At 44.5% G+C, this 18791-nt stretch overlaps 1 protein-coding gene across 1 annotated transcript in view; it reads left to right on the top strand.

Moving 5' to 3' along the window:
- The window catches only part of LOC120530065 (cyclic nucleotide-gated cation channel beta-3-like), a 64877-nt gene that overhangs the window by 31700 nt on the left and 14386 nt on the right, over positions 1–18791 (top strand). The window contains exons 7-10 of the mRNA XM_039754212.1: positions 5554–5695; positions 5921–6080; positions 13266–13363; positions 17948–18031. Coding sequence (XP_039610146.1) covers positions 5554–5695; positions 5921–6080; positions 13266–13363; positions 17948–18031 — 484 coding nt within the window. The remainder of the gene's footprint in view (positions 1–5553; positions 5696–5920; positions 6081–13265; positions 13364–17947; positions 18032–18791) is intronic.

Genomic DNA, 18791 nt, shown 5'->3' with positions numbered 1-18791 from the left:
TGTCTTAGGCCATAGGTATGAAGACTTCCGACAAGATTGAACTTCGTCGGCGTGTGTTCCTCTTGGGACAACTGGTAAGGTCTGCAGGAACTCTCCAGCCAGCCAACTGAATGTCCCATCATTTTGTCGTGTTTCTGATGTCTTGTAGGGTCCTGTCTAAACCCTCAACACCTGCTCTATGTGCCATAGTGCATTCATCCCATACAATGAGCTGACAATCACGCAGCACTTGCGCCATGGTGCTCTGCTTGGATATGTTACACATGGGGGAGTCAGTATGGATGAGGTTAAGAGGTAGCCTGAAAGAAGAATGAGCAGTCCTTCCACCCTGAAGAGTTGCAGCAATGCTAGAAGAAGCGACAGCTATAGCAATGTTCCCATTGTGGAAGACGTGAAGGAAGGTGAACAATAACAGGCTTGGAGCGGTGGAGTAAAGAAGAAGGGAGCAGTGAGTACGACGAACAGCTGAGGAAAGTAAGGGAGCGAGTGAGGAGGCACATGAGCGCGGGATGACCTTAATGAATATAGGCAGGGAGCCAACCACGTGGTAGGTGTGCAGAAAGAGGAAAGGGGACCGAGGGGGGGCGTCCATTGTGCATCTCTGCACCTGTTAATGGGAATAAGGAATGAAATCGCCAAAAGGAGAGGTCAGTTCCAAAAGTCCCTTATGGCATAATGGTGAGAACTGCCAAAAAGAAGACCTTATTTTCGAAAGTTTGTTACAGGGCACCGCACGAAATGAAACATACTTAACGTTTGTAAGTGCAGCGTAAAGGATGGGCGAGAGAAATTTGGGCTTCCTATGTATATTGGGAGTCGCAGAAATATTGAGGAGGGTTTTCCCCAATTTACAGTGGGATGCAAAAGTTTGGGCAACCTTGTTAATAGTCATTATTTTCCTGTATAAATCGGTTACGATCAAAAATGTCAGTTAAATATATCATATAGGAGACACACACAGTGATATTTGAGAAGTGAAATGAAGTTTATTGGATTTACAGAAAGTGTGCAATAATTGTTCAAACAAAATCAGGCAGGTGCATAAATTTGGGCACCGTTGTCATTTTATTGATTCCCAAACTTTTAGAACTAATTATTGGAACTCCAATTGGCTTGGTAAGCTCAGTGACCCCTGACCTACATACACAGGTGAATCCGAGTATTTAAGGGGGTCCATTTTAAGTTTCCCTCCTCCTTTAATGTTCTCTGAAGAGTAGCAACATGGGGGTCACAAAACAACTCTCAAATGACCTGAAGACAAAGATTGTTCACCATCATGGTTTAGGGAAGGATACAGAAAGCTGTCCCAGAGATTGAAGCTGTCTGTTTCCACAGTTAGGAACATATTGAGGAAATGGAAGACCACAGGCTCAGTTCAAGTTAAGGCTCGAAGTGGCAGACCAAGAAAGATTTCGGATAGACAGAAGCGACGAATGGTGAGAACAGTCAGAGTCAACCCACAGACCAGCACCAAAGACCTACAACATCATCTTGCAGCAGATGGAGTCACTGTGCATCGTTCAACCATTGCGCACTTTACACAAGGAGATGCTGTATGCGAGAGTGATGCAGAGGAAGCACAAACAGAGCCGCTTGAGGTCTGCTCAAGCACATTTGGACAAGCCAGCTTCATTTTGGAATAAGGTGCTGTGGACTGATGAAACTAAAATGGAGTTATTTGGGCATAACAAGGGCGTTATGCATGGAGGAAAAAGAACACAGCATTCCAAGAAAAACACCTGCTACCTACAGTAAAATATGGTGGTGGTTCCATCATGCTGTGGGGCTGTGTGGCCAGTGCAGGGACTGGGAATCTTGTCAAAGTTGAGGGACGCATGGATTCCACTCAGTATCAGCAGGTTCTGGAGACCAATGTCCAGGAATCTGTGACAAAGCTGAAGCTGCGCCCGCCGGGGCTGGATCTTTCAACAAGACAACGACCCGAAACACTGCTCAAAATCCACTAAGGCTTTCATGCAGAGGAACAAGTACAACGTTCTGGAATGGCCATCTCAGTCCCCAGACCTGAATAGAATTGAAAATCTGTGGTGTGAGTTAAAGAGAGCTGTCCATGCTCGGAAGCTATCAAACCTGAATGAACTCGAGATGTTTTGTAAAGAGGAATGGTCCAAAATACCTTCAACCACAATCCAGACTCTCATTGGAACCTACAGGAAGCATTTAGAGGCTGGAATTTCTGCAAAAGGTGGATCAACTAAATATTGATTTCATTTCTTTTTTGGGGTGCCCAAATGTATGCACCTGCCTGATTTTGTTTGAACAATTATTACACACTTTCTGTAAATCCAATAAACTTCATTTCACTTCTCAAATCTCACTGTGTGTGTCTCCCATATGATATATTTAACTGATATTTGTTATCGTAACAACCAACGATTTGTACAGGAAAATAATGACTATTAACAAGGTTGAACAAACTTTTGCATCCCACTGTGTATACAGTTTAGGGGGTACACCCATTTCGCCCCAGTAGGACATGAAACATACAAACTTTTGTAAGTACACTGCAAGGAATGAGCACACGAAATTTCAGCTTCCCACCTACATGGAAAGTGTGAGAATTAGTGAGGAGTCAGTGAGGGCTTTGCCTTTTATATGTAGAGATTACGACTCCCATGATGCCGTTGGTTTTGTTTTTTAAAGACACTATTTATTTATGACTGCACTTTGTCACTTTCTTGTTGAAAATCAACATGCACTTTTTTTGCACCAAGAAATCGTTGTTGTTGTTGTCCTCGCTTGCTGTTGTCCATGAACTACTAGATGACCCAACCAGGTTTTGTTTCAGGTCCACGGGCACCAAAGGGCTTCACACACATCTGGAACATCCAGCCAACTCCAGACATCCCCACTCACTTCCTGTGCTTGGAGGGTAGAAGATCACCAGCAGCGGGCACTGGCATCTCGACCCACACTCCATCTTTTGTCATTGTTAAAATTTGCTTCATTGTGGTCCCAAAGACCAAAAAATCTCTTTTTGCATAAGCCCAAATTTTTGTAAAGCAGATGTTTTTTGTAAATTGAGGAGGTCTGAACGTGGGCACCTAAACAACGACTCAAAATTAGCAACGGTGGCCCCGTGTCGAGACCTCGTGAGTTTTTATGTGAGGAGGTTCTGCAGCCTGACGTCCCATTCAAGGTCAGTTTCAACGCCACCAAAACAGGAGGTGACGACCCTCCGTGACGTTCAGTTGGGTTCAACATATCTAAGAATGTTACTACGTGATGTCGGTGGACTTTTCGGGAGCATTCAAGCACCTTTGGCCTTTAGACGTGTTTTCTGTTTTTTTTAGCTACGTGCATTGCTTCCTTTATGCGGAGAAAGCCCTCTTGATGATTGCCGAGCTTCCATTTCCATCCACCCAGTTTGAGCTCATTTTTCAGATGGTGAATTACGTATTTGGAGCCTTCTTTCTCTCCACGTTTCTTGGCCAGGTATCTTATCGTGTTGTCTTGTTCCAGTATGTGTCTGTTTGGTCCACTACTGGCCGTTCTACACTTTGGTGTTTAGTCATGGTAGATGTTTATCATGAGTTATACCTTTCATTTTGTGCGTGGAAGTAGTTGAGCTGCCGTAGATTGTCTTAATGTTTAAGGTCTGCTGAAGACCACCACTCTGACTCCATTACAGTAAACTTCTTGTGACCCGACATTTGCACGATACTCATATGAACGCCGACAAAATAGCGCCGATTAAAACGCGCCGACAAAATCGCAAAAGTTTCATTAAATATGAATTACTAGTTTAAAGCATATATAATAATGTTTATTTTAGAAGTCAATATTATGCGATGCGGCACACAGATAGTCCTTAAGATCACGCCCTGCATAAGAAGAATTGCAGTAAGACGTCTTGATAGTTGAGCGTATTTAGACTTGCTGGCTGCCTGACTGCTGGTAATTCTGCGTTGTGTACGATACGTTATGCCAACCCTCGACTGAGTTATTTGTTCACGGCATGCCATCAGCAGTTATAACAGTTATAACCTAGCACATAATGCGCACGTACGCGTTCCACTCTCTTGGCCTCTCTCCCGATTTTGTCGTGGCGATTTTGTCGGCGCGCATTTGTCGAAAACCAGTTAGCGGGTTTGTCGTCGCTCATTTGTCCGTCGCAGTTTTGTCGGGGCGCATATGTCTATCGCACTTTTGTCGGTGAACCAAACTTCTTGTGTTCATTCAGCAGCAATCAGGACTGTTCAATCAAAAGATCTCACTGCTCTTCACCTGACCAAGTAGTGTGGTGGACAGTAAGACGTTAGGGACTTTCAAAACTCGACTTGATGTCTTCTTGAAAGAAATAAGTGGAGAGGACTGGCGAGCTTTGCTGGGCTGAATGGCCTGTTCTTGTCTCGAATGTTCTAATGTTCTCATTTTGAAAAATGTTAATAAAATGAATGAGAAGGGGCAGCACGGTGGCACAGTGGGTAGCGCTACTACCTCACAGTTAGGAGACTCTTAAGGGTTCGCTTCCCAGGTCCTCCCTGTGTGGAGTTTGCATGTTCTCCCCGTGTCTGCGTGGGTTTCCTCCCACAGTCCAAAGACATGCAGGTCAGGTGCATTGGCAGTCCCTGCGGTGGGCTGGCGCATGCCCGGGGTTTGTTTCCTGCCTTGTGCCCTGTGTTGGCTGGGATTGGCTCCAGCAGAACCCTCTGACCCTGTAGTTAGGATATAGCGGGTTGGATAATGGGTGAATGGATGAATGAGAAGTGACCGTCTGCACAGTCCACTAATCTGACCAGAAGGAGGCTCCCTGAATGATTCTAAAGGTTGCCAGGGTCCCTATTGTCACATGTCGAGATGACAGTGACAGTCCTCCTTGCATGTGCTAATCAACGTGCAACACTTCGCCAGTCTCCGGTGCCATGAGAAGTGAATAGCGCTACCTTACCTCAGATCTTCTGTCCTCCTTACCTTGAGACTCCAAATGCCATTGGAAAGGAGGCCACGTTTGTGATTTGGTTGTTGAGTTGCACACACTTCTTAATAGCCTGGTTCTTCATCTTGAATAACGTATTGTGATGGGTGGGTCACAGACTTGCACAGGACAGAAGGAGGCAAGTCCGGGCTCCCAAAAAATCAGCTCTGTTGTTGAGAAGAGTGGAACGTTCTCAAAGGGTTTATTCAAACTGGGGGTGTCACTCAAACATTCAAGCAGTGACGATGACGTCGTCCTCCATTCACTCCCTCCTCACATCTAAAGAACAGAGAGCTTATCTGCACAAGTGAGGAGACCAAAAGTGCGCCCACGGCCCAGTCGGCGGCTGGTTTACTGTTACCCGTATCAAGTGGTAAGTGACAGACACGTTACGCGGGAAGCCTACGAATTTGCAGTTGCGCTGGCATCGGACAACCAGTCTCTGCTTATGTTATGCGAGTGTCGGCGCACCACACAGTTGAGGGGTCTCAAAAATCTCACAGTATGGGAATTTCTTTTTGATATTTTTTGTGCCAACAGTCACCTCCTCAAGTCCTGTAACTCACAATCCGTTTTCCCCTCCTTGACGGCCATTACATATTTTTGTATTCCAGGTACCTGAGATGTTACTACTGGGCAGTGCGTACCCTGATCACAATTGGGGGTCTTCCAGAGCCTGTGACGGTGTTTGAGATTGTGTTTCAGTTGTTAAATTATTTCACAGGGGTCTTTGTGTTCTCCAGCTTGATCGGTCAGGTAAATGACAAAGGATGAATCGCTGCTCGTGCCAGTGCATTCATTGGAGTGTGCCAGTGCTTCCCACCTCGCCACCCGCCGCTTCCTGTGTGAACCTGATCTGGCTGCCCAGGCCGTGCTGTTATTCTGTAAATCCAGTTAGGTGTGGTAGGACTTTAACGTGAACACGTGCGTGTTGTCGCGTCCCCGACATGCTTATCCTACCTCATGTGCTCTGCTTCCTAGATGAGAGATGTTATCGGGGCGGCCACTGCAGGACATACTTACTTCCGTACTTCGATGGACAATACAGTGGCCTACATGAACACCTACAGAATTCCAAGGCATGTACAGAACAGAGTGCGCACCTGGTATAATTACACCTGGGCATCACAAGGCATGTTAGGTACGTATGTGTGCCCAGATTTGACTTGTGTTATGGGGGTATGGGGGGGCTGTGGAGGGGGCAGACCCTCCTCTATAAATGAATTTCATTTACCTGGTGAGGATTGTGGTGGTGTAACACATCTCCAGCAAACAATTCCCAGGAATATCTGGGGTATCCAATGTCTGTCCCTGCATCTCCTCTTGGTAGGTCTTCAGAAAGTCTTCAGCCCCCTTCACTTTTTCACATTTTCTTTTGTTACAACCTTGTGCTCGATTCGTTGAAATTCATTTTTTCCCCACATTAAACCGCACTCAGTACCCCAAAAATGACAAAGCGGAAACAAAATTTTAGGAAATTTTGACACAAGGATTCAGATTCTTTACTCAGCACTTTGTTGTGGCAGCAATTCCAGCCTGGAATCTTTTTGGGTCTGACAGGACAAGCTTCACACACACACACACACACACACACACACAGACACCGGGATTTGGTGATTATCTACCGTTCATCTCTGCAGATCCTCCCGGACTCTGCCAGGTTGGATGGAGACCCTTGGTGGACGGTGATTGTCAGGTCTCTCCAGAGACGTTTGATTGGGTTAAAGCCTGGGAATGGCTGGGCCACTCATGAGCATTGACACAGTTGTCTCTAAGCCCCTCCGGTGTTGTCTTGTGTTTGTTCTGTTGGAGTGTTGAACCTTTGGTCCAGCCCGAGCTCCAGAGTGGTCTGCCGCAGTTTCTCTTTACCGATATGTCTGTGCTTTGCTCCATTCTGATTTCCCACAGCCTGAGGTTACCACCACCATACTTCACTGTTGGAATGATCTTGTGTGGGTGATGAACAGCGCCTGATTTCCACCAGACATTGTCACTTAGAATTGAGGCCAAACAGTTGAATCTCGTTGTCATCAAACCAGAGAATCCTGTTCTTCACAGTCTAATAGTCCTTCAAGGGGCCTTTTTACAAATCCCAAGTGGACTTTCACGTATCACGTCTGGCCACTCTGCCATAAAGTGTTGCAGTGATGGATCTCCTTCTGGAAGTTTCTCCCAACTCCACACAGGTGCCACAGTGACCACTGAGTTCTTGGTCATCTCTATTAACAAGGCTCTCTTCCCCCAACTGCTCAGTTTGACCAGGTGACCAGCTCTAGGGAAAGTCGTGATTGATTTGGACGTCTTCTATTTAAGAATCATGGTGGCCGCTGTGCTCTTTGGAGCCCTTCAATGCTGCAAATGTTTGTTTTTTTGCAGCCTTCTCCAGATCTGCACCTCCGCACAATCCTGTCTCAAACTTCCATTGCCAATGTCTTTATTCACACGTCTGGGTTTTACTCAAGATACGTGTGCGCCTTCCCTGATCACGTCCAGTCGATTGAATTGACCACCGGTGGACTCCCAACAAGGTGTAGAAACATCTGCGATGATCAGTAGAATGAAAGGGTCTGAATGCTTCTATCAAGTCACGTCAAGTGGCTTTATTGTCCTAATGAGTGTTTAATTTTTACTACATGTGGGAAATATTCCTACAATCCTGATTCCTTTTTGCAATTCTGGGGTATTGAGTGTTGTTTGATGAGCGAGAACAGGAACTTAAATGGCTTAGGGAGCAACACAACAAAATGTGAACAAAGACCTGTAGCGGGGCTCCAGAATAAGGAGTATTTGGTTTTGTTTCTGTGCTGAGCGTGTTTTGTTTCATCGTCCCGTTTACTGTCTGTTATTTGTGCGTCTGTAAATGTTGTCCCGTAAGCGAAGACGGGAAGTGTAGCGAGTTCCTCTTAAAGTAGGACGAGGGGCCCGGCACACACGAAAATCTCCTACTCTTAGGAAAAACTAATATTATCAGGAAGGGAACTGGACAGAAGCTTTGCCCCAATTTGATCCCCTCAGATGGAGATGTCCTTTAAGAATTTACAAAAGGAAATAACCACCCCAACAATTCAATTATTTTAACAAACAAGAACATCTATTATAATCAATCAAACAAAACTATTAACACCGTTTAAGCAATCCTCCCCAAATCTGGAACAACTAAACAAACACTAATTAATATGCTGAGCTTCTTCTGTGATACACTCCCAGAAAACGGCGAAACAGAAGAGAAGGAAAGAAAGAAAGGAAAAGAAAAGAAAAGGGAATATCACCTCTTTACAGAGAGCACAACTATATTCACAGCACATACAGTACATATATATATATATATATATATATATATATATACAGTGGAACCTCTGGAAACGATCACCTCTGTATATGAGAAATTCAAGATAAGAGGAAAGTATGAACGAAAAATTCAGATCTAAATACGAGCCACGAGCCAGGCTGTGGTTTTGCGTGACGCTTTTCCCGATTCGCCTCGACTCGGGGATTCACCCAAGCTGACGCTGCCAGCCCATCAGCTCACTCAGTGTTCCTTGTTCTCCCGTAGCGTGAGGAGCGTGAGCGTTTGTGTGCTTGTGATTTCATTGTTCCGCTGTAGCTGTTCGCTGTATAAGCGTATCCAAAAATATTGTTGACATACAGACGGAGAATAGGAGATGATTGCCCTCAAGAAGAGAGAGAGAGAGAGAGAGAGAGAGAGAGGTGTGCGCACGGCGAGCGAGCAAGCGAGAGAGAGAGATAAGGAGAGAGAGATGCGCACGAGAGAGAAGAACCATCAGCTCAGTTGTGATCACATGACGCTCAGCAGACAAAGTGTATCCATACTACTTGTATTGCCAGACATCGCTTGTTTTATCAAGTCAAAATTAATTAAAAAAAAATTTAGCTCGTCTTGCAAAACACTCGTAAACCGAGGTTCCACTTGTATATATTATTAGTGCTATTTGTTAGGAAAATTGATTTTTATGTTGATATTTTTGGGGGTGCGGAACGGATTAACTGGATTTCCATTATTTTTAATGGGGAAGTTTGTTCTAGATAAGAAATTAAGCTATACAAGCTCAGTGCTGGAAAGAATTAAACTCGTATCTCGAGGTTCCACTGTATATATATATATATATATATATATATTGTGGAGCCAACCCGGACACAGACAGGCAGACATGTTGTTACTCACCACCACACGTTTATTATATACAATTATTTACAATTATAATGGTCACTCAGACCCAGTCCAAACCCCAACACACAGTCCTGGCCACACAAATGCCTCTCTTCGGGCCGCCTCCACACTCCTCACGCGCCTTGTCCTTCCTCCTCCCAACTCTAGCCCTGAATGAATGGAGACGGCCCCTTTTATCCAGTTCCCGGATGAGCACCAGGTGTTCCCGGCATTCCTCCCTTGGCCACGCCCCAGCATGGCGGAAGTGCTGGCTGTCCTCCCGGGTGTCTCCCAAAGTCTTCCCCACAGCACTTCCTGGTGTGGCGGAAGTGCTGGGGCAACAAGTCCCCAAGGCATTGGGGCGCCTCCTGGCGGTGACCACGGGCCCCTACAGGGTGGAGCTTCCATGCCCTGTACCCGTGGACCCCAAAGCAACCAGGAAGGCAGCCCCCATGGTCCCAGATGGGCGCGACCACTTCCGGTCTTCAAGGCATCCCGGCTGGGTCATCGCCCCAGACATCCACCACAATATATATATTATATATATATATATATATATATATATATATATATATACTTGTAGTTGGAGATCCACAAAAGGGGAAAATGAATCACGTATCATAAAGTAGTTTTTATTCCTGAGCTTTCAGCCCCTGCCAGGGGTCTTCATCAGATGATGATGCTTAGATATTCAAGAATCAAAGGCAATATATAGCAAAAGTACATGGGGGCAGGGGGCTAAGTCAGTGTGATCGGGGGCGGGGGGGGTATTGGTTGTAAAGTTTTATTTATTGTGATGATGTTCTTCTTCCTAAGTTTGCATATGCTGTCCAAATGTCTGTTGATGCCGTTTCCGTTTGATAGCCAAGACTCAGCCAGCTCTCTGGCACTTTCAGTACTGGCCTTAAATCTTACTTGTACATTGTCCCAGTTAAATGTATGTCTGGTTGAATTTGTGTGCATATAAATAGTGAGGGGCGGCACGGTGGCGCAGTGGGTAGCGCCTCTGCCTCACAGTGAGGAGACCTGGGTTCGCTTCCTGGGTCCTCCCTATGTGGCGTTTCCATGTTCTCCCCGTGTCTGCGTTGGTTTCCTCCCACAGTCCAAAGACATGCAGGTGAGGTGCATTGGTGATCCTAAATTGACCCTGGTGTGTGTGGGTATGTGTGTGTACCCTGCGGTGGACTGGCACCCTGCCCAGGGTTTGTTTCCTGCCTTGCCTCTTGTGTGAGCTGGGATTGGCTCAAGCAGACCCCCGTGACCCTGTAGTTTGGATAGTGGATGGATGGATAAATCAGAGATCGTGAGTCCTTCTTTCTGACGGCGTTTTGATGCTCCAGTATACGTGTTGCAATTCCTTCTGACGTTTCTCGTATGTATGCCGCTGAGCAAGACCTGCATGGAATGCTAGAAACTGCGTTTGGTGTCTCTGCTGCCGATTTCTTGTTTTTAGCATTGTAGCGGTCAGAGGCCACTGAGATTCACACCGTCAATGTGACGGCGGTTTATTTATTTTAGTGGAGGAGATCCCAGGGACACCCCCAGTCTTGGATCGACCCACACACACTCACAACAGAGACCAAATAAAGCACACTGGGAACATTAAACAGTTAAGAATATAATGAAATTAAATTAACTAAATGAAAACAATACTACTACCCTGACCCGTTCGGTGATATTACATTTAACATATAAACACAAACACCACAGAGATTAAGTCCAGAGATCTGTATGTAGAAAGGGAAGGGAAAACACAGTCCTACCGGTAGTTACTGAAAGGATGAAGACGGATGGATGGTTCAGGAGCGCTCCTTTTCTTACGGGAAAGCTAATGAATCCAAACACAGTCCTCAGTACACAGGTAGACAGACGGTCCAGACCCCAACAAACAAATACGATCCACGACTGAATATGGATGAATTAACAGCAGGCAGTCCGACACATCAATGCAACACACAACGTCCAACAACAAAAACAACTTTTTCTTTCTTTTGGCCACCTGCCCTCCTTTTAACCTCATTTGACCACCTTTGACCCCAACAGCCCCTGCACGGACTGCTGGGAGATGTAGTTCTTACTGCTACATTGTAATCTTTCTAAATAGCCAATAAAAGGTGTCATTTTGCTCGACTTCTCACTACATGAAGATTTAGAAACACAGAGTCACTGGGCCCATAAATATTTGGACAGAGACAACTCTTTTCTCATTTTGGTTCTGTACATTAATTACCACAATGAATTTTAAATGAAACAACTCCGATGCAGTTGAAGTGCAGACTTTCAGCTTTAATTCAGTGGGTTGAACAAAACGATTGCATAAAAATGTGAGGCAACTAAAGTATTTTTGAACACAATCCCTTCATTTCAGGGGCTCAAAAGTAATCGGACAATCGACTCAAAGGCTATTTCATGGCAGGTGTGTTCAAGTCCGTCGTTACGTCTTATCGATTAACAGATAAAAGGCCTGGAGTTGATTTGAGGTGTGGTGCTTGCATGTGGAAGATTTTGCTGTGAACAGACAACATGCGGTCAAAGGAGCTCTCCATGCAGGTGACAGCAGACATCCTTAAGCTGCAAAACAGAAAAACCCATCTGAGAAATTGCTACAATATTACGAGTGGCAAAATCTCCAGTTTGGTACATCCTGAGAAAGAAAGCAAGCACTGGTGAACTCAGCAACGCAAAAGACCTGGACGTCCACTGAAGACAACAGTGGTGGATGAGCGCAGAATCATTTCCATGGTGAAGAGAAACCCCTTCACAACAGGCCACCAAGTGAACAACACTCTCCAGGGCTTGGTGGCGTGATCGATATCCAAGTCTACCATAAAGAGAAGACTGCAGGACAGTAAATCCAGAGGGTGCACTGCAAGGTGTGAGCCACTCATAAGCCTCAAGAATAGAAAGGCTAGATTGGACTTTGCTAAAGAACATCTAAAAAAGCCAGCAGAGTTCTGGAAAAACATTCTTTGGACAGATGAAACCAAGATCAACCTCTACCAGAATGATGGCAAGAAAAAGTATGGAGAAGGCGTGGAACAGCTCATCATCCAAAGTCTGTAAAACATGGTGGAGGTCAGGCAGTGCGATGGCTGCCGGTGGCACTGGGACATGAGTGTTTATTGATGAGGAGACACAGGACAGAAATGAATTCTGAGGTGTTCAGAGACATACTGTCTGCTCAAATCCAGCTAAATGCAGTCAAATTGATTGGGCGCGGGCGTTTCATGATACAGATGGACAATGACCCAAAACATACAGCCAAAGCAACCCAGGAGTTTATTAAAGCAAAGAAGTGGAAAATTCTTGAATGGCCAAGTCAGTCACCTGATCTTAACCCAACTGAGCAGGCATTTCACTTGTTGAAGACTAAACTTCAGACAGAAAGGCCCACAAACAAACAGCAACTGAAAGTAAAGGCCTGGCAGAGCATTAAAAGGAGGAAACCCAGCATCTGGTGATGTCCACGAGTTCAAGACTTCAGGCTGGCATTGCCAGCAAAGGGTTTTCAACCAAGTGTTAGAAATGAACATTTTATGTCCAGTTATTTTATTTGTCCAATTACTTTTGAGCCCATGAAATGAAGGGATTGTGTTAAAAAAATACTTTAGTTGCCTCACATTTTTATGCAATCATTTTGTTCACCCACTGAATTAAAGCTGAAAGTCTGCACTTCAACGTCATCGGAGTTGTTTCATTTAAAATTCATTGTGGTATTAATGTACAGAACCGAAATTAGAAAAGAGTTGTCTCTGTCCAAATATTTATGGACCTAACTGTATTCACGTTTGATTTTACACGTCTGTTACTGTTTTCTGGTTATTTCGTTGTGTCGATAAAAATAAGACAACTTGTAAGGACTACGGCTGTTATTAGAGTAAGAAACCTCAGGTGATCCCAGGAATAAGTCCTGGTAGTGTAGTGGCCGGTCTGGGTAAGGGGTCGGCCGTTACAGAAACTTCGAGTCTCCAAATAGTCAGGCTGAGGGTCTCGTACAAGTAGGTGGACGTTCAGACAAAAGAAACCAGGAAGACGTGCCAACTCCACTCAGACGATGGCCATGCTGGGATTTGTATGCAGTTTTCTGTTACTGGGAAGAAGCCGCACTATCTGCTCTGCCACTTTAACTGATTGATTGATTTTTATTTGTGGTTTCAGATGAATCTGAATTACTTGAGGACATGCCGGTAAAAATGAGGATGGCCATCGCAATCGATGTCAACTTTGCTATACTGAATAAAGTGGACCTGTTCAAAGTAAGTGCAGCCCAAAATGACCAACGTCTGCAGCTTCAGGACGCCTCAGGGAATTCTGGCAGAAAAGCCTGACGGACTGAAAAGATTCCAGACAAAATATCTTTGTTTTAAAGTAAAAAATGTTCACACAAAAATAGAGAAAAAATGGGTATTAGAAAGCAAAGAAAAGTTTGGATTTAAGGCTGTTTAAGGCTTCTGTGTCTTGTTGGTTTCTTTAAGTTCTCTCCCACAGCTGAGCCAGCTCTAAACAGTCAGAGAACTGCATGCCCACCCCATTTTCGACCAGCTGTCACCGTGGTAACGAGCAGTTGAGGGGTCGTCGGGGTCTCAAAGGTCCCACAGTGTTGATGGGATTATTCCTTTGAGGCACCCAGATTTATGCCCCTGCCTATTTTCGTTTAAATGCACATTAAAGTCTGTTGTTCTGTTGATCCAATTAAAAAATATTTCACTACTGAAATGTTGCTGTTTCCATAAAGATGTTAATTAAAAAGAAGTTGCTGCCTCAAAAACTTAGCAAGTTATAAATTGATGCAGTGATTTTTATCAGAGTGCCCAAACTTTTACATAGCACTGTATAGTCAGTCAGTCACTGGGGTCTGCTGGAGCCAATCCCAGCCAACACAGGGCGCAAGGCAGGAAACAAACCCCGGGCTATTCAATTCAAATTAAGCAGGTACTAATGTGCGTTTAACTTAAAGCATTACATTTCAAAGATTGGCTCTTACAGTGGGGTGGCCAGTTGATTTCATACAAGGGACACTATTGGCAGATGACTGAGAAGCTACCCAATCAGAGCATGTATTACGTATTAACTAAAACTCCTCAATGATATAAGATGTGCTTCCCGCGTGGCGCTTGTTTTGTTTGCTTCTCTCTGTCTCTCTCACTCTCTCTGCCTGACGGAGGGGCTGTTTGCACAGAGGACACGGACGCTCTTCTACAAAATGGCGCCTTATCGCGGTGCTTCTGTATACTTAAAAGCACGTATTGATTTTTTGATTGTTTGCTTTTCTCTCTCTCTCTCTCTGACATTCTCTGCTCCTGACGGCGCTCCTTTGAAGATAAGATATATTTGCATTCTTTTAATTGTGAGAAAGATCTGTCATCTCTGTCTTGTCATGGAGCAAAGTTTAAACTTTTGACTAAAGGGTGTTATTTCATGTCGAGAGGGCTCTAATAATGTTAACAGGGTGGGAGACTTTATAAGGGCTTAAAATATATAAAAATAACCATACAAACATATGGTTTCTACTTCGCGGATTTTCACCCATCGCGGGGGGTCTGGAACGCAACCCCCGCAATCGAGGAGGGATTACTGTATAAGGAAGTGACCTCAAAAGGGGTCAGAGCCGGAAAGGTCTTCATCCATAGGCTCACACCTGTACGTGACGTCAAAGGGGCCAGAACCAGAATTGACGTCGTCAGGGCCAGGAGGAATTTCCCGTTAAGCAGAAAGGCGAGAAAAAGAGTCGGTGCACTCGGTTACCTCCCGGTCTGGCTCAGGGTTACCCTCATTCAAGCCCTTTAGCTGCCTCCCATGCCCACGTGTGTGGCACTGCACTTAATTACACATTCCTCTAAAGGAAACCAAAGCCCCATTTTACATGAAGGCTGGCAATTACCAGTTAAAATGAGGGCCCCCATCTTGAAGAACAAGGCTTTTGTCACCTTTCTTATTGACACTCACATTTTTAGGCCGTGTCACATTACACGGCTTTTTAGCGATTTTCAGTGGTAGCCTCCTGTGAAGGGCAGTCAGATAATGTCACATTCTCACTGACTCACTCCAACAAAATCAGAACTCTTTAGTCTTTGTGCTGGGCACTGTGTGCATGAGAGCCCCTAAAGTCCTACTGTCCACCACACTACTTAGTCACGTATACCACGTGCCTACGGTGTGTCAGTCTGGATGAGAACAAGCCATTCAACTCAACAAAACTCGCCAGTAACCATCCATTTAATTCTTAAAAAATTAAAACTGAGAACCCTAACCCTAAAAGGAGAGAGCTTAGCGATCACCTTCAAAGCTAAACTAACCTAACCCTAAGTCAGGTTTTGAAGGTCTCTAAAATCCACCACACTACTTGGTCACTTATTCCATTCTCTGTGTGAAGAACAACTTCCTAATGTTTGTGTGAAATTAACCTTAAGAAGTTTCCAACTGTGTCCCCCTGCGTGTTCTTGATGAACTCATTGTAAAGGCACCGTCTCGATCCACTGGACTAATTCATTTCATAATTTTAAACACTTCAGTCAGGTCTCAGATGTTAAGATTAGCATTGGGTGAGACGAGGATGAACAGGATTAGAAATGAGGACATGAGAGGGTCAGCTCAGGTTGGACAGTTGGGAGACAAAGTCAGAGAGGCGAGATTGAGTTGGCTTGGACATGTGAAGAGGAGAGATGCTGGGGATAATGAGAGAAGGGTGCTAAGGATAGAGCTGGAGGAAGGCCTAAGATATGGAACAAGATGATCCGCTGTGGCGACCCCTAACAGGAGCAACCGAAAGAAGAAGAAGAAGAAGAAGAAGTCGTCAGATCTCCTCTTAACCTGAAAAGGCTCAGCTCCTTTAATCTTTCCTCAAAATTCGGCCCCCGTGTTCCTTGGATCAGCTTAATTGTTCTTCTCTGGACTTTTTCTAACATCGCTTGACAAAGAAAATCAATGAATATACAGCTATGTGCCACATAACATGCATTCTGGCAACATCCAACCGCATATACATCCATAGTCCTATGAGGACTTTTCTTAAACTCTGTGAAGTGCCTTGAGCATGGGAAAGGTGCTATATAAATAATTTATTAACTATTATTATTATTAATAGAGCTCAGAAATCCCGATCAGAGAATGGGACGTAGCAAATGCAACAGCTTCCTGCACGCAACACCAGAGTTTCACAAAGCGAGTGTCCTGCCAGTACGGTACTGTACCGCACTCTCTATCGTTCTTTTAAAGTGAACTTTCCCTATTTACAAATCAAATGTTAACAGTATTAACAGTGTATGTTTCAACTTGTAAGCAGCAGAACCCAATCTCGAGTACCGAACGTCTCTGTGGTGTTGTAGCGTCATCTCACTGTTTTTAGTCATAACAGGCACACTACGGTATCCCATACAGCTTTGCTAGGTCCGGTCAATATACAGCTAGTCATCAACTTACGATCTATGCGCTTGACGACTGTCTGACTTACGACTGCTATCACACCTCGCGTCCTGCAGTGCGAGTGTTGCTAAGCTGGGCATATAACAGTTTTCGGCACACCAGCTCTCTTCTTCCTACTACATGTAGTCGGCGTTTCCAAATGCCATGACCCATTCATCTCGATCTCGGTTTATTACCTGCAGCGGTTTCGACTACGTTGAGTTTATTAATGCAGGTTGGTGTCGTTTTTCTCAGGTCATTTCACCAACATGGGCTACCTTAACTTGTGATTACTTTTACTGACACAATTTTATGGAAGGTGAAAGGCTTAGTAATCTTGACTAAGATGTCAATGTGCAATTCGGATGGGACTAAAATTCCAAAGGTCTAGCGGTAATGATCACTTCACCCAACCTTCTTGAGGGCTTTAAGACAGTAATTGTGTTTCATTAAAAGACAAAAAGACAGATTCTTAGAAAATAAATGCAGTGCTTGGTGTAACGGCAATTTCCATCACACACAGACATCGCAGAAACAGCAGTTAAAAAAATAGAAACTAACTCGTTCAGGGCTAATCATTTTTTCTTTTGTCCCAGGGATGAATATTTTTTCCAAAACTCTTTTTTTCTAAAAGGCACACAAAGCAATGGTTACACACATAAATTAAAATAAAATACTTATTTATGACAAATGTCACTCTGTTTTATGTTCTACAAGCCACTACAGTAATGTCATTTCACAGACTTATTCCATAAGAGTCTTCATTCATAAGCTGAAAGGCACTTTCTGGAAAAAAAACAGCGTGACGTAGTTGAGTGGCTGGTAATCCGTAGCGTCCACCAGCACGCTGTGTCGTTTGATGAAGTCCAGTTGCCAGCCTGACTCCCACAGATCTACGTCTGCTAGTCCTCCTTTGCCGCAGGTTCGTCAGCTGCACGATCAGCTGATGCAGGTACCTGACTTTCATTTTTCGATCTCCAGATGACTTCATCAAAATCGGAGTCTGATAAGTCCAATTCAGCAATAATACCCAATAAATAAATTTACTTTGCGCATTCGCTTTGCTCTCTCGCCCGATGTTGATGCCATTCTACACACCGTTTACTCTACGCTACTCACGCACATACTGAGATTCGATGTGACGTCAAAGAGTCTAACAGTCCTCCTCGCCAAGAGGGTCTACCTATTATGTAACGGCAAGTTTTATCGACGTTTATAGCTTTTTATTTTTTACACTCTCTGCCCCTGGATGTTGACTTTAGTTGACATCTGCTCTCGACCCCTCGTGTTGACAAAAGTCGACATCCGCCCTAAAAGAGTTAACTAAAGAGTCTTCTACCAAGTGAGATGTGAGACACCCACCATGATGGCAAATTACAAGCAAAACAGTTCATTCAATCAGCGTTCCCAGCTCTGACCTCTTCTTGTGTTCTCCACAGGGTTGTGATAACCAGATGATACAAGACATGCTCCTGAGACTTAAATCCATCGTGTATTTACCAGGCGATTACGTCTGTAAAAAGGTAAGATGGAGATTGACTTTGACATCGAGGACGGGGCTCAAATCTCGGCCTGTTTACTGTGTGAGCTTTGTAGGGTTTTTCTCCAGGTATTTCTAATTTTCCTCCCACATCCCAAAGACGTGTTTGTTATCTTACTTGAGCCCTCTCTGAACTGGCCTGGTGTGAGCAATCGTGTTCTTTGATGGGCCGACGTCCCATCTATGATTAGCTCTTACCATGAAGCCAGGGCTGATGACATATACTGCGGCCCTTGTGACCTCCAATTATTTGTTTCCAAGAAATCCTAAGGTTAAGCAGTCCTTGGGGTACACCAGAGATGATCACCCAAGTGCATCCTGGGACTGAAGGCCATGTCCTATTTTAGTCTGGAGAAGAGAATTGAAGTGTACGAGGTGTGATCAAAAAGTACGGTGACTGTTGACGCAGAGCAACACAAAACAATTCACTGCCGGTTCTGACAGGTCCATCCTAGAGTCGAGTTTGTGACCAGTTTCAACTCGTTTGATACTGTCAGTCGTTTGCGAGCCACTACCGAGTTCAAGTTTGTCGTTAATAAGGGATATCGAGCAACACATTAACATGAAATTCTGTTTCAAATTGCAAAAAAGTGCTTAGAAAACCCATCAGATGTTAAAATCAGTTTATGGTGACACTGCACCGACTGTTTACAAGTGGTTTGATCGATTTCTTAATGGATCTGACTCAGTAGATGACGAGAAAAGATCAGGACGTCTTTCAACATCAATAATCAAAGAAAATG

The sequence above is a fragment of the Polypterus senegalus genome, chromosome 5 (genome assembly GCF_016835505.1).
Source record: "Polypterus senegalus isolate Bchr_013 chromosome 5, ASM1683550v1, whole genome shotgun sequence".
Lineage (NCBI taxonomy): Eukaryota > Metazoa > Chordata > Cladistia > Polypteriformes > Polypteridae > Polypterus > Polypterus senegalus.
This window is presented reverse-complemented; position numbering and strand designations above follow the sequence as displayed.